A 13758-nucleotide genomic window follows, 5' to 3' on the forward strand; every position below is an offset into this window, starting at 1 on the left:
GGCTGGCTGTTCGTGCTGATCTTCTGGGGGAGGGGCCTGTTGCCGTGGTTCCCAAATGTCTTTGCCGGAGTCGGAATTGCCCCGTCCTTGCCAGTCCGGGCTAAGTAATCTGCTCGGGTTTGCTCTCGGGCGCTTTTATTCCCTGCAAGCTGTCGGTACAGCTTTGGAGGACGAGAGTGAAAATGTCGGCCTCCCAATCTCTGTCCCGGAGGAGCCGAGAGCTCAGGGCCCCACTCCTTAGTGCGCCTCCAGAGAAAAGCAGTCACTCCCATCTCCCTGGTCTCTGGCCGCACTCCGTGCTCACCCAGCCTGTGACCGAGCATGTCTATCTCTGGGGCATGACCCCGTATGGAGTCTCCAAACCCAGCAGATCCCTGCGGTGCGCTCGTGTGCCGCTCCTCCCTGGGGGAGTAAGGGGAGTCTCCCTGGATCTGCCACTTGTTGGGTCCCTGCTGGAGAAGCCGTGTCCCTACTGTGCCATAGATCACAGTTTATGGCAACCCCGAGCTGAGAGCCCAGGTCTCAGCTCCGTCTCTGCAGCCGGCTTCCCTGCTCCGATACCTGGGAGCTCTTCCACACTCAGGCACCCCCCGGTCTTTCTGTGACCCCGAGGGTTCTGAGACCACACTGTCTCGTGAGGGTTCCACCCCCTGCTTAGCCCCTGGAGCGACGTCCCTCAGTGGAGCCGACTTCTAAAAGTTCCGATTGTGTGCTCCAGGGCTCTATCACTTGCCAGAAGCGGCCGACGGAGGCCCCCTCCCCCCGCCGTCTATCCTCCCGAATATCACCTCAGATTCACTTCTCCGCACGTCCTACCTTCCAGAAAATGGTCGCTTTTCTGTTCAGAGAGTTATTGCTATACTTTTCTTCGATCTCCTGTTGAGTTCGTAGGTGTTCAGAATGGTTTGATCCCTATCCAGCTGAATTCCTGGGACCAGACGAAATCCAGGTCTCCTACTCCTCTGCCATCTTGCTCCACCCCCCAACTGCTAGAATTTTATTAGCACTTCTTTTTTAGTTCACTCAATGGCTTTCTATCACACAGATATTATCATGGAAACCACACTGTACCAAAGCATGAAAAGCAATACTGTTTCCTCCCACTCCTATGGTAGACATCACTAATCAGTCATCATCTTTTCAAACTCCTTCTCAGGATGGTAATCTAGCTAATGAAGACCAACTAGGGGTTGGCATAAGTAGGGAGCTGTATAAAATAATTAATATTTTAAGGTTAAATAACTATTAATATTTAAAAACTATTAATTATTTAAATAATATTTAGCTATTTAAAATCTTTAATAACTGGAACACAAGTACTAATCAGTTAAAATGCACTCCTAACCAATTAGAAGGGATACCAGCTAGTGTGCTAAACTCATACATCCCAACTGAATCCAGCATTAAGCATGAGACACGATCCATTTTGCTGGTTTTGGTGTAAAAGATCAGATAAAGAGGTGCTTGTCAATTTTATCATTTTTTTTACTGTAATATATACACTTGCTGAAAAAAGTATTTGCTACAATGATATACTAAATGCAAGGCTTCCTGACATGATGACCACATTTCTATAGCAGAAATAACAAAGATAAGCCAGAGTAGTTTTTAGTTGTCTTGACATATAGTAATTATTTTAAAAATTTGCAAAATGTTTTATAATAATCTAATATGTATTGCACATCCATCTAAAGGATGAAAAATTGAGTTAAAACTATTGTAAAATAGAAATTTAACAAAAGTGAAGTACAATTCTGTTGGGTTTATATCTCTATGTTTCAAGTCTATAATCTCCAAAGTCAATAGACAGAATTATGTAAGTTAAGAATAAGATACTAGAGTAAGAAAAATTAGATTTGTTGAGAAGAAAATATACTTTAAGTTTTCCTAATTTTAATAAATACTACCTTACAAAATACTTAGATATTTGTATTATTTGGCCAAAAATTTAAAAATAATCATCAAGAGTATCTTTCCTTTGCACTGTTTTTGTTAAAGTCATTTTGACAGCTAAAAATATGTCTTTTAAAAGAGAGATTATGAAAAATATGTAGAGAATTAGGAGGAAAACATAATTATGGAAGTCCAAGGAAGAGTGTATTAAAGAGGAATTATTTCATTTTCCAATAGTATGTGTCATGTTATATTCTAATTTCTGAAGGTATGGAGGAAAATGAACTACAAAAGGTGCCGCCTTCATGCTCTGGTGACTTTCTCTTGCTAGAAGGTCAACAATAAAAAGGTAAACAAAGACACTAACAAGTCAGAAGACTTGCAGTTATGATATGCCCTAACAACAATAAGGAAGGGGTAACGTAATAGAGGGTGATAAGGAATTATTTTAATAAGAATGTCAGGGCAGGCATTGCTATGGAGATCACATCCAATTGATGAGAAGCCATGCACTCATGGGGGGAAAGAACTTTTTAGACAGAGGTTAAGAACAAATGAATGAAGAGCTCTATCGAATGAAACAAAAACATTTAATATGTTAAGGAGTAAAACATGACTATGGAACATTGAAATAGGAAGTTATTTATTTTCTTATACGGGTAGAGATTAGATAGGGATGGAATTTCAGGAAATTTATCAATGAAGGAAAGAACAATAGTTAGGTGATACACAATAGTCAGTAGCAAGAGTTAGCTGATACACATGCAGCTGAGCGGGGTGAGAGTATGTTGGTTGGTTGGCCTGCTTTTTCCAAAAAGGAGCCTTAAAAATATTTATAAACTGAAAAGAAGATTTGGCCCAATTGGTTGACAAATCCTAGAAACAAAAGTAGTATAGAGAAGATAGATCTAGATTATTCTTTCTCATCATGAGAATGGAGAATATAAATGAATGTAGAAGAGGTTAATCCTACTCCATTGACATTTCCATGAATATCAGCAATAACTGGTTATGAGAGTTTCTGCAACTTTATCACTTTCCACATGTTTAACTTATTTACTCTGTTTGCCTGCAGTCAACTAGGAAGATTCTTGAAATGAAGTAAAAAATAACAGCAGCAGCACTGGCTAACTGCTTTGGAGATAAGTAACCTGGAATGACTCGATCATGTCTCCTGGCGTCAGGGTATAGGGCAATTGGGACAGAGGGTCACTGTGTTGAGAGTCCAGGCAGGAAGCTGGTGGACCAGTCTCAGTTGCTCGAGAAAGAGGATGGAAGATCGGTTGATGTTTTGTAAAATGCTCCAGGTATCCCAGAAGGGGTTACATCGGACAGATAATTTTTTTTTTAAAGATTTTATTTATTTATTTGACAGAGAGAGACACAGCGAGAGAGGGAACACAAGCAGGGGCTGAGAGAGACGGAAAAAGCAGGCCTCCCACGGAGCACGGAGCCCGATGCGGGGCTCTACCCCTGCACCCTGGGATCATGACCCGAGCCAAAGGCAGATGCTTAACGACTAAGCCACCCAGGAGCCCCTCTGACAGGCAATTTGAGGGAATTCTTGGAAAAAGAATTTACCTCTTGATCTTCCAATAGTTCTGAGTGAAAGGTAAAGCTTATCTAAGGAACTTCCCCTTTCAGATGGAAACCGGAAGGGAGTTCTCTGCCCCTTACAATTCTGTTACTGACTTTTGAGTGGTCTCTGTAGCATTGTTCTTGCCTCTGTGTACCCTACCCGAATATTGTGGCCATGCTGTAATTGGAAAACCAGTTTCTTGCTGCTTACTGAGTGTAGAGAAGCTGTATGTTAGTAAAATGTATCTTGGTGTGTGTGTGGGGGGGGGGGGGGCAATCCGTGATGTGTAGATTTATAATTTTTTGTGGCTTAAATATCAGACCAGAATTAGGAAAGATTCACAGAATGGACTTCCACTAGCCAGAACAAGCTGACTTGAACCATTCCAGCGCACCATTGGGACACCTGTACCTGGCCTTTTAAGCGGTAGAGCAGTGTATTACTCAGGGCTTTCCTAGGTGGCTGAAAACAGAAGCAGGTATACATTAGAGGTAGGAGCTGAAGCTGCTGCCGAGGTCTTGGCAAAGTAGAAAGAGGAGAGAAGGAGAAGAAAGCAAGAGAACGATGAGGGCAAGAGGAGTTCACAGAAAACTGCCAGCTATTAGAAAGTTGGACATTGAACATAGGGCTTTTGGGAGAGAGAGGAAGGGAGGGTTGGGAGGAGGACTGAAGTGGTCACGAGTTTATGACATGATAAAGGGGGATGGATATTTAACCATTTATGTCCTCTGTGCTAGACATTTTACTAAGGAGAGCGTATCAATTGTGTTCAGTCTATCTTCAGAAGATTCACATTTGGGAGGTACTTCTGCCCGTTTTATAGATGAGGAAACGAGTTTAGAATATTTAAATATCTTGCTATTGCTCACAGTAGTTTCGAGCACGCAGTTTGCAATTGCTTATCTAACTGACAGGTTCCCCTATTAGATGGCCAGCTGCATGTGCACAGTGTCTAGAGCTTTCTTATTGATCACTTTGTCCCCTGTGACTGGCACGTAAGAGGCACCCAGTATGCATTTGCTGAATGCTGAATGTTTGTTAGATTAGCGAGACCAAGATAGCTAAACACTGGATTAGTCACCTAATCTTTCACCATCAAATTAAAATATAAGGAAAAACAAATTAATAATCACAGGGCACTTTATTTAATAAATGATACTCAACTTATTAAAGTAAGGATATTGAAGGAGTTGCAAATTCATTCAAGAGAATTCTTCCTAGAGGCCATGAAAGTAATGTGACAGAATTCTGCTTCTTTTAAAATCAATCAGATTAGTGTACTGAAATAGTACATAAGCCTAGGGATCAACTTTTCCATAGATCTTTCTAGTTCTGAAAAAATTTAATTTGCAGCACCTACTGAAATGAGGTAAATTCTATCTGTAAGGTACATATTTAAATACGAGTACTTTATGGAGATTAAAATATAAATTAAATTTGCTGAGAATGTTACATTATCACCCAACTTGGTAAGTGGCATGCTTTAAATCATGTCAACACTAAAAATAAAAATGCCGACCTAGAATTTTCTGTCAGATAACACTTAATTTTGATGATTCAGAATTTTAGAAATAACTTTGATCAAATTAGAACTTTGTAGTCAAATACTTTCTCACTAAAAATGGCATATTTGTTTTAATGAAGAGGGAAAGAAAATTCATTGCACTTCAACCACTTAGCTGAATTCAGCTATCTTTTGTTTCAAAACTTTTATTTCATAAAATAGGCTTTTGTTCTCTTTCCCAGGTAGAAGATGTAACCTCTCTAACAAACGATTTAACTCTAGACAACATGTTGTGATAGGTCACTTCTGTATTTGTAAATGCTTCGGTCTAAATTTTAAATACAGGAAAAATATGTACTTTAAATATGTGGAAATTAACCCCAGGGTTATTATGTTCAAATAAAAAAGCAGCAATTATGGAACTGTTTTGTTAACTAAGTTGGTTCATGCACAAAGTTCATGAAACCAGAAGGAAAATGTCATATTGGGCCAAGAAATTTTATGCAGATTTTTAAAAGGTAACAACATTATATACAAGTGTGCTCACAGCCATTTATCTCACAATTGTGCACTCACTGTTGACCAAAAGATGGATTCCACAAGGGAAAAGAAGGGAGAAAAATAAAATGCAAAGTCATTTTCAACATTGAAAAACTGCTTGCACCAAGTTCACATTTTTCTGTTGGTGAGACAGTAGCTTCATCTTCTTACCCAGATGACAAAAGTTTAAATAATGCAATTCCATTCTATTCCTTTATTTAGCTTTCTGATAATTTTCTTATCTATAACAGGAAGCATTCACAGCCAAATGTATACAGTTCTGCCTTTTGCCATAACACTCGATAAGTTTGTTTTTGTTTAGGAATATTAAACGAGAAAATAGATATCTGATTGTAAGTTCTCCAAGGATTCCATGCAGTGGTTATGTTTTTTCTCTTTAAGACTACTTGATACAATTCAACATAGTGTTTAGATTTCATGTGTTACACTACGGCTTGATATTTTACAAGACGAAGACAAGCAATTCTTTTCAGGCGCAAGTGGACATGATTTGTCATTCTGCATTCAAAAATAAAATATTTACTCCTAGTTTCTTTGAGCCTTTAGTTTTAAATTAAAAATCAGATCAGATGTTATATGTATTTTTTTATTTATTCATACTTGACAAGGCATTTTCCTCCCTAATGATTAATATTTGTCATATTAAGCAGAAGACAGGAAGATTACATTCAGACAAATGATAAAAAGTTTGTACTTCCAAATCATGATAAATAGTTCTCATATTTTAATTTCTCCCATTTAAATGTGTTTATTTTATACCACATAATAACAACAGCTAACACTTACAGAGTGCTAAGTGCACTCAATGCACTCTCTACATGGTTTGCATCATTTTGGCCCACAACAACCAGTTGAGGTACTATTATTGTTCCCCTATACAGATGAGAACACTGAGGCTTAGAGAACCAAAATGAGCAACCCACAGTTGTGCAGCTAATAAGGCAGGATGCAACTCTGGGCTCTCTGAGGCATGGGGCAGTGATAAAATGTGTTGATGACAACCTATCTTACGCACAGTTAATGAGTTGCTGAAAATAAGTTTCTCCATAAAATTGCATTATTTGTTTTTACTTTCAGACACAAAATAATACTTAACAGAAAGAAAATTCCCAAATCTATGAAGTGTATTAAAGTGAAAACAAATTCTCTGTTCAAAAATATAAGGACAGCTCAAATCTCACCAACCTATATTAAATATTGTTTCCTTTGCTTTTCTGAATCTGTGTGGGTTTCACAAATGACAAAAGAAATAATTGCACAGGAATTACATAAGGCCATATATTCTATTTTTAAAACTGACTAGACATTGTCAGCACTCACTACCAATGTCTTTACCAGTATGATGACATTATAGTTGATATTTATCTTTTAATAAAAATATAAATCGTTGTTTATTCCCTGAAGCTAACCTCACTCACGTTAAATTATTTATGTATCCATTTTATATGTATTTTGCATCTGACAGGACAACTCTCCTTAGGACCCCTCTACTGACCCACCTGTCATTATGATGGGGTAAACAATGTCACCTTTCTAGCACACAAAGAATTACAAAGAAGTTGCAAAGTATACCATCCATCATGCTGGCACTAAGTAGGTTTTCCAAGTAGATCTCAGATATCACAAATGCTGTTTAGACTGTTACCAAAAAGCAACAATTGGAAGTTATACAAAGTAGTCATATGATGAATGGACATGACAGCTCTTCAAAGGAAAGGGGCACTCCTCTTTTACAAATAACCTTGTCAAAAGCAAAAGTAGTGGGGAGCTTTGCTGGCAGTCAGACTAGAATAATTTAAGAACTTGTTAACGGCACAGCCTGATAGAAATTCATGCAAATACAATGTACTCAAAATCAAAAAGTAGGTAAGCCTGAATCATCAGCAGCAACCTCTCAAACTTGATTTTAATTAAGAGTGGTCTGAAGAGATACAGAAAATCACCCACACTCTATTAATTAGAATATGCGAGTTTCAATAATACATCGGTCTAAAATATGTACAGAAAATATATGCAAATGTTCTATATGCATATAAAATAGTCACCTAGAAATTGCTTTGCTTTTGAAAATCATAATGCTAATATCGTTAAGTTCTTAAAAAATCAGCATCGATAAATTTATTGATGTAAGTATTTAAATTATTATGTACTTTGTATAATAGATTTGAATTATTAATATAATTCTAAAAATAGTTATCATTAGTGTCTTCATCTAATTTGCGTGGTTAATTTCTCAAATTACATTCTCCAAATACAAGGTGTTTGTTTTATCCATAATTGCATTTTAATTCCTTTAACGCTACTCCCTTTTATTTAGGCCTGTATTTCAAACATAGAGTATATTTCTACATTGACAGCAAAGTTAATTTTTCCCTTTTAAAAGCTTCTTCAAATCTTTCTCAAGACTTCTTTCTTAAAAATGGTAGTTTTTATAGCATTTGTAAGTGCTAAATGGTCCCAAAATGACTTATGTCTTCATGGGCATTTAAGTAGTTCCATGGTTCTGTAGTAGACCTTGGTTTCTTTTATATGAAACAATGAAAATTTAAGCATTTATAACTGATAAAATAAATGTGTAGGAAACTCTTAGAGATGTGGCTACAAGGAAACACAAAAAGCCAACCCAACGGCCCAGCAGGTTATCAGAGGGCCCTCCTGAGGAAACAGGGACACAAGTTGTAATGTTACGGCTTTTCCATATCACCTAGGTCAAGGAATAATTAATAATTTGCCAGAGCAAATTGAAAAGCAAATAGATGGGGGTGATTCCAAGGACCCACTCGGGCTCCTGGGGGTTTTGTTGTTCTGGGTTTTGGACATGTTTTGCTTTGTTTTCAAGACAAGGAGATTACTGTGCTGAATCAACTGGGATAGAGAGGGTACTGGAAATGTGTGGGGGCTAATGAAGGTTTGAGAGTCTGAAGAAAATATGTGGGCTAACTTTAGAATCTTGACTTGAGATCAGAGCTTGTGAACCAACAAAAGGGTGCTGGCAGCCTCCCTCCCATCATTGCCTACTATAAACAGTATATATTTATCAAATCAAATTACATGAGTCCTACCCTAGAAATACTGCAGACATTTACAATTATATTAACTTTTAATTAATCATAAGGCTTTCTATGGTAGTGGTTATATGCAGTCCTTCTGCTAAAAGTCAGAGAATGACATAACGGAGTGCAAACAACGCTGAAGCACCAGTAAAAGAACTCTCTCCCCACCCTCTCCCCCCATAATGAAAAACAAACAAACAAAAAACAAAAATCAGGAATGTATCTGTGAAGTAACTTCAAATGATTTAAATATTTAATGTATTAATCAGAGTTAATAGATTCTGAAAAAGCTCCGCCAATAATTAACAACAATCAGAAACATATGATTATTTCATTTGTATTAAATGAGGCAATCTAAAGGTTTGTAAAAAAAACTAAATTTGTTTATTAAAATGGTATTTTTACATGGAGACAGAAAACCTTCCTATATAAAGGAAACAGGACCAAGTATATATTATATCTAACTGGTATTTTGTCCTTACTGTGGGCTAGGCTCTGTTCTCCAAGGTTTCCATATATTAGCTAGTTTAATTTTCACAACAACCTTATAAAAGTTGGAACTATTTTTATCCCCATCACAGAGATGAGGGAACTCAGCCCTAGATGGCTAAGTAAGAGCAGGTATTGAGGGAACTGAGATTTGAAACTCCCCGTCTGTGTGACTCTAGAAGGCACGTGCTTCAGCACTGAGCCAAAAAACTAGCTAAGCAGAAGAAGTAAAGCAATAGTCTACACCTGACTCCCTATCTCCTGTGTTTTCCACCAAGAAAGCAGAAGCACTGTATTTCAAATCTTAAATCTGTGAATAATCACATCGATTTTCCACTCCATTTCTTGTGTGTGTACACAACTTCAAAACACAACTCCCTCCATTTCTCCCTTCTGCCCATGTCAATCCATTAAAATTTGCCTCTTCAAAACCCCCAAAAATAAAACAAACGCGTCCTAAGCAAATGTGAATAACTCGGTCACACATTCAACACTTTTGAATTAAATTCTTCTAACATGTTTTCGCTTTCAAAATATGACAAGAAAAAAGGTCAGGCAATCCAAGTCTTCCTTCCCCTTCCCTGGCACCTCCACACTGAGAACATTTAATGGTCACTTTTTTATGTTGCATCTTGCCAGTTAGTTCAATTTAGATGAAAGCTGTTGTTTTCTAATTCCATTTCACTATAAATGACAGAGACAAATGGTCATATTACCTCGAGAGTTCCTTTGGCAGAATAGGCTGCATATGAGTAGAGCAGATCTTGGCTGCTATGTGTTCTGGCTTCTTCGCTGCAGGGTTGGCCATTAGGACGAAAGCATTGGCCGCTGCTACCCAGAATCACAGAGCTGGCAGACGGGCCTGCCAGATGAAGCAGCACGGAGTAATTTACAAACTGTACCTCTTCTAGGCCCAAAGAAGTCCAGTGAGTCTTAATCTTCTTTGAAATTTCTGTGTCATCTTCACTTTTGTACAGTTGTACCAAATTTCTGGAAGAAATTTAAAAAGCACATTCTAAGAAAAAGGAAAAAAAATATTCTGTTGAGTTAACCATTTAATATATGAACAATTATTAATAGATGTGGGATATGAAAGATGAATGCGACAGGACACTATACAAGAAACTCACAGTTTGTGGGAGCTGATGAGCCTACAGAGAAATTACACTAAATCAAAGCAGAATGAATTAAATTCTTAAATGAAGAACTCATAAAGTACCAGGGGATTGCAGAGAAGAGAGGGCTTAATGCCAACTAGTTCTTTTATTAGTTGTGATCTTTCTATGGACATCAACATAATCCATTTAAAACTCAGTTCCAAAGCTAGGAGTCATGCTGGTGGAGACAGTTTTGTATTGCAGTTAATATGATTCCATATAGAGTTATGTGATTAATACATAGCTATTGCTCTTTAAAATGATACAGACAGGGGCGCCTGGGTGGCTCAGATGGTTAAGCGTCTGCCTTCGGCTCAGGTCATGATCCCAGAGTCCTGGGATCGAGTCCCGCATCGGGCTCCCTGCTCCTTGGGAGCCTGCTTCTCCCTCTGCCTCTCTCTCGCTCTCTCTCTCTCTGTGTCTCTCATGAATAAATAAATAAAATCTTTAAAAAATAATAAAATAAAATGATACAGACAGAACACTTGATACAAATTACATGCCAAATTTCATGATCCTATGAGCACAATGATATTCAATAAAATTAGTATATTGCTGTAAAACCAACCACAGATTATCAAATCAATAAGAAATTATTTTTTGTGTGTGCTTGCTGTAGTCTATATATTTATTCCTATACCTGTTCCAAAATCCAGTGATACTATTTTTGCTTATGACATCCTAGAAGCCAAAAAAAAAAAAATGTGCAGAACCCAGAACAAAATAAGATATGTGAAATTTTAAAAATAATAATCCAGTAAAGTTTGTTTTGGGCTAGGATGCAAAGGGACCAGTTTCCTCTTTGGCAAAAATGTATCTTCTTATAAGAATTTTATTGTTATCCCAAACATCGCCTAAACAGATGTTACCTAAGTGGATACTATTTTTATTTCGGTTCATCACATTATTTTTCTCACACATATTTGATTCATTTAGGACCTTGTTTATTCAATAACCCCCAAATGAAACACATCTGGAAAAGGAATATGGAATATACACATCAGAAAAAAACACATATATAATAATATAGAGAAGCATTACCGGAGACAAAAGGTAGGGCTCTTGACACAGCTAAAAGCTGCTAAACAAAAAGATGCAATAATAAATAATTTCCCAATTTTTTCCAAGGTTATTTCAATTTTTTTAATATGTAAGTTTGACCAATTATCAATTGGTCAAGTTAAGTTTTGTGAAAGAGCTGATTGAAAGAATTTCACTTTTTATTCTGAATAAGACTGGTCTGCCTTCTTTTTTTTTTTTTTAAAGATTTTATTTATTTATTTGAGAGAGAGAGAGAATGAGAGATAGAGAGCACGAGAGGGAAGAGGGTCAGAGGGAGAAGCAGACTCCCTGCTGAGCAGGGAGCCCGATGTGGGACTCGATCCCAGGACTCCAGCATCATGACCTGAGCCGAAGGCAGTCGCTTAACCAACTGAGCCACCCAGGGGCCCAGACTGGTCTGCCTTCTGTGTGTGTATGTCTGTATGTGTGTGTGTGTGTTTGGCAGAGGAGACTTTTTGTGTACTGACAAATGAAATTATATATATTTAAAGTGTACAATAACATTTGATATACATGTACATTATGAAATTATGACAATCTAATTAACATATCCATTACCTTTATGTGTGTGTTGTGTGTGTTGAAAACATTTAAGATCTACTCTCTTAGCAAATTTGAAGTATACAATGTAGTATTATTAACTATAGTCACTAAACAGTAGATCCTCAGAAATTATTCATCTTATCACTGAAGGCTTGTATCCCCTCGACCACATCTCCCCTTCGCCTCACCCCCAGTCCATTGGCAACTATGATTCTATTCTGTTACTCTGAGTTTGTTTGTTTGTTTGTTTTTTAGATTACACATGTAAGTGATACTATCAGTATCTGTCTTTCTCAGTCTCTGTCTTATTGCACTTATCCTCTGAGATATCTGTGTTATCAAAGAAGGCTGCTTTAAGGTTGAATAATATTCCATTGCATATCTATCCCACATTTTCCTTATCCATTCATTCATCCATGAGCACTTACGTTGTTTTCATACTTTGGCTATTGTGAATAACGCTGCAATGAACATGAGTGCAAATATCTCTTCTGACTTCATTTCCTTTGGATATACACCCAGAAGTGGATTGCTGGATAGTATGGCAGTTCTAGTTTTAATTTTTTGAGGAACATCTATACTGTTTTCCATAATGGCTGTTCCAGTTTAGATTCCCATAACAAAGGTTATCTTTTCTTCATATCCTTACCAACATGTTGTTTTTATTGTTCTCTTTTGCTTTTTATCTTTTTTTTTCTGTTTTATTTTTTTAATAATAGACATCCTAATAGATTTAAGGCGATATCTCATTGTGGTTTGTATTCCCTGATGATTAGTGATGCTGAGCACCTTTCATGTATCAGTTGGTCATTTGGGCATCCTTTTCAGAGAAAAGTCTATTTAGGTCCTTTACCCATTTTTTAATTGGACTATTTGTGGTTTTTTGCTACTGAATTGTGTAAGTTCCTTATATATTACAAATATGAACCCCTTGTCAAACATATGTTGCATAAGTATTTTCTCTCATTCCAACAGGTTCTTTTCATTTTCATGCTCTTTCCTTTGCTGTGCAGAAGCTTTTTAGTTTGATATAGTCTCACTTGTTTATTGTGGCTTTGTTGCCTGTGCTTTTGTTGTCATATCAATAAAAAAAAAATAACTGCAAGGACGAATGTCAAGAAATATTCCCTTGCTTTCTTCTAGGGGTATTGCAGTTTCAGTTTTACATTTAAGTCTTTAATCGGTTTCAAGTTAATTTTTTGTGAATGGTGAAAGATAGGAGTTCAATTGAATTCTTTTGCGTGTGAATTTCAGTTTCTCAACACTATTTATTGAAGAAACTATTCTTTCCCTATTGTCTATTCTGGTTCCTTTGTTGAAAATTAATTGACCATTATGTATATATTTATTTCTGGGCCCCCTATTCTGTTTCATTGATCTATCTTTGATCATTGGATCTGTTTCACTGGTCATTTTTGATTAAACAGATCACAGATCAGTTTTTATGCCGTACCATAATATTTTAAATACTATAGCCTCATAATATAGTTTTAAGTCAAGAAGTATGATGTATCCAGATTTGTTCTTTCTCAAAATTGCTTTGGCTATTCAGGGGCTTTTCTGGTTCCATATAAATTTAGGGTTGTTCTATTACTGTGAAAAATGCCATTGGAATTTTCATAGGAATTGCACTGAATCTGTAGATTACTTTGGATAGTATGTTCAGTATATTAACAGTATTAATTCTTCTAATCCAAGAACATGAGATAGACTTCCATTTATTTCTATATTTTTTTTCAGTTTTTTTCACCAATGTCTTATAGTTTTCAGTATACAGGTATTTCACCTCCTTGGTAACATTTATTCCTGTGTTTTATTGTTTTTAGTGTTACTATAAATGGGATTGTTTTCTTAATTTCTTTTTCACATAGTTTGTTGCTAATGTGTAGAAATTCAATCGATTTTTAATTAATTTTC

General features: G+C 36.7%; 1 protein-coding gene across 8 annotated transcripts in view; it reads right to left on the reverse strand.

Moving 5' to 3' along the window:
* The window catches only part of NAALADL2 (N-acetylated alpha-linked acidic dipeptidase like 2), a 1329911-nt gene that overhangs the window by 542958 nt on the left and 773195 nt on the right, over window positions 1-13758 (reverse strand). For all 8 annotated transcript variants that reach the window (XM_073897013.1, XM_073897016.1, XM_073897023.1 and 5 more), the window contains one exon: window positions 9796-10069. In XM_073897013.1, the coding sequence (XP_073753114.1) occupies window positions 9796-10069 (274 nt within the window). The remainder of the gene's footprint in view (window positions 1-9795; window positions 10070-13758) is intronic.

This window comes from Callorhinus ursinus, unplaced genomic scaffold (assembly GCF_003265705.2).
Source record: "Callorhinus ursinus isolate GAN/ISIS: 27379988/994484 unplaced genomic scaffold, GSC_fseal_2.0 scaffold1, whole genome shotgun sequence".
Classification (NCBI taxonomy): Eukaryota; Metazoa; Chordata; class Mammalia; order Carnivora; family Otariidae; genus Callorhinus; species Callorhinus ursinus.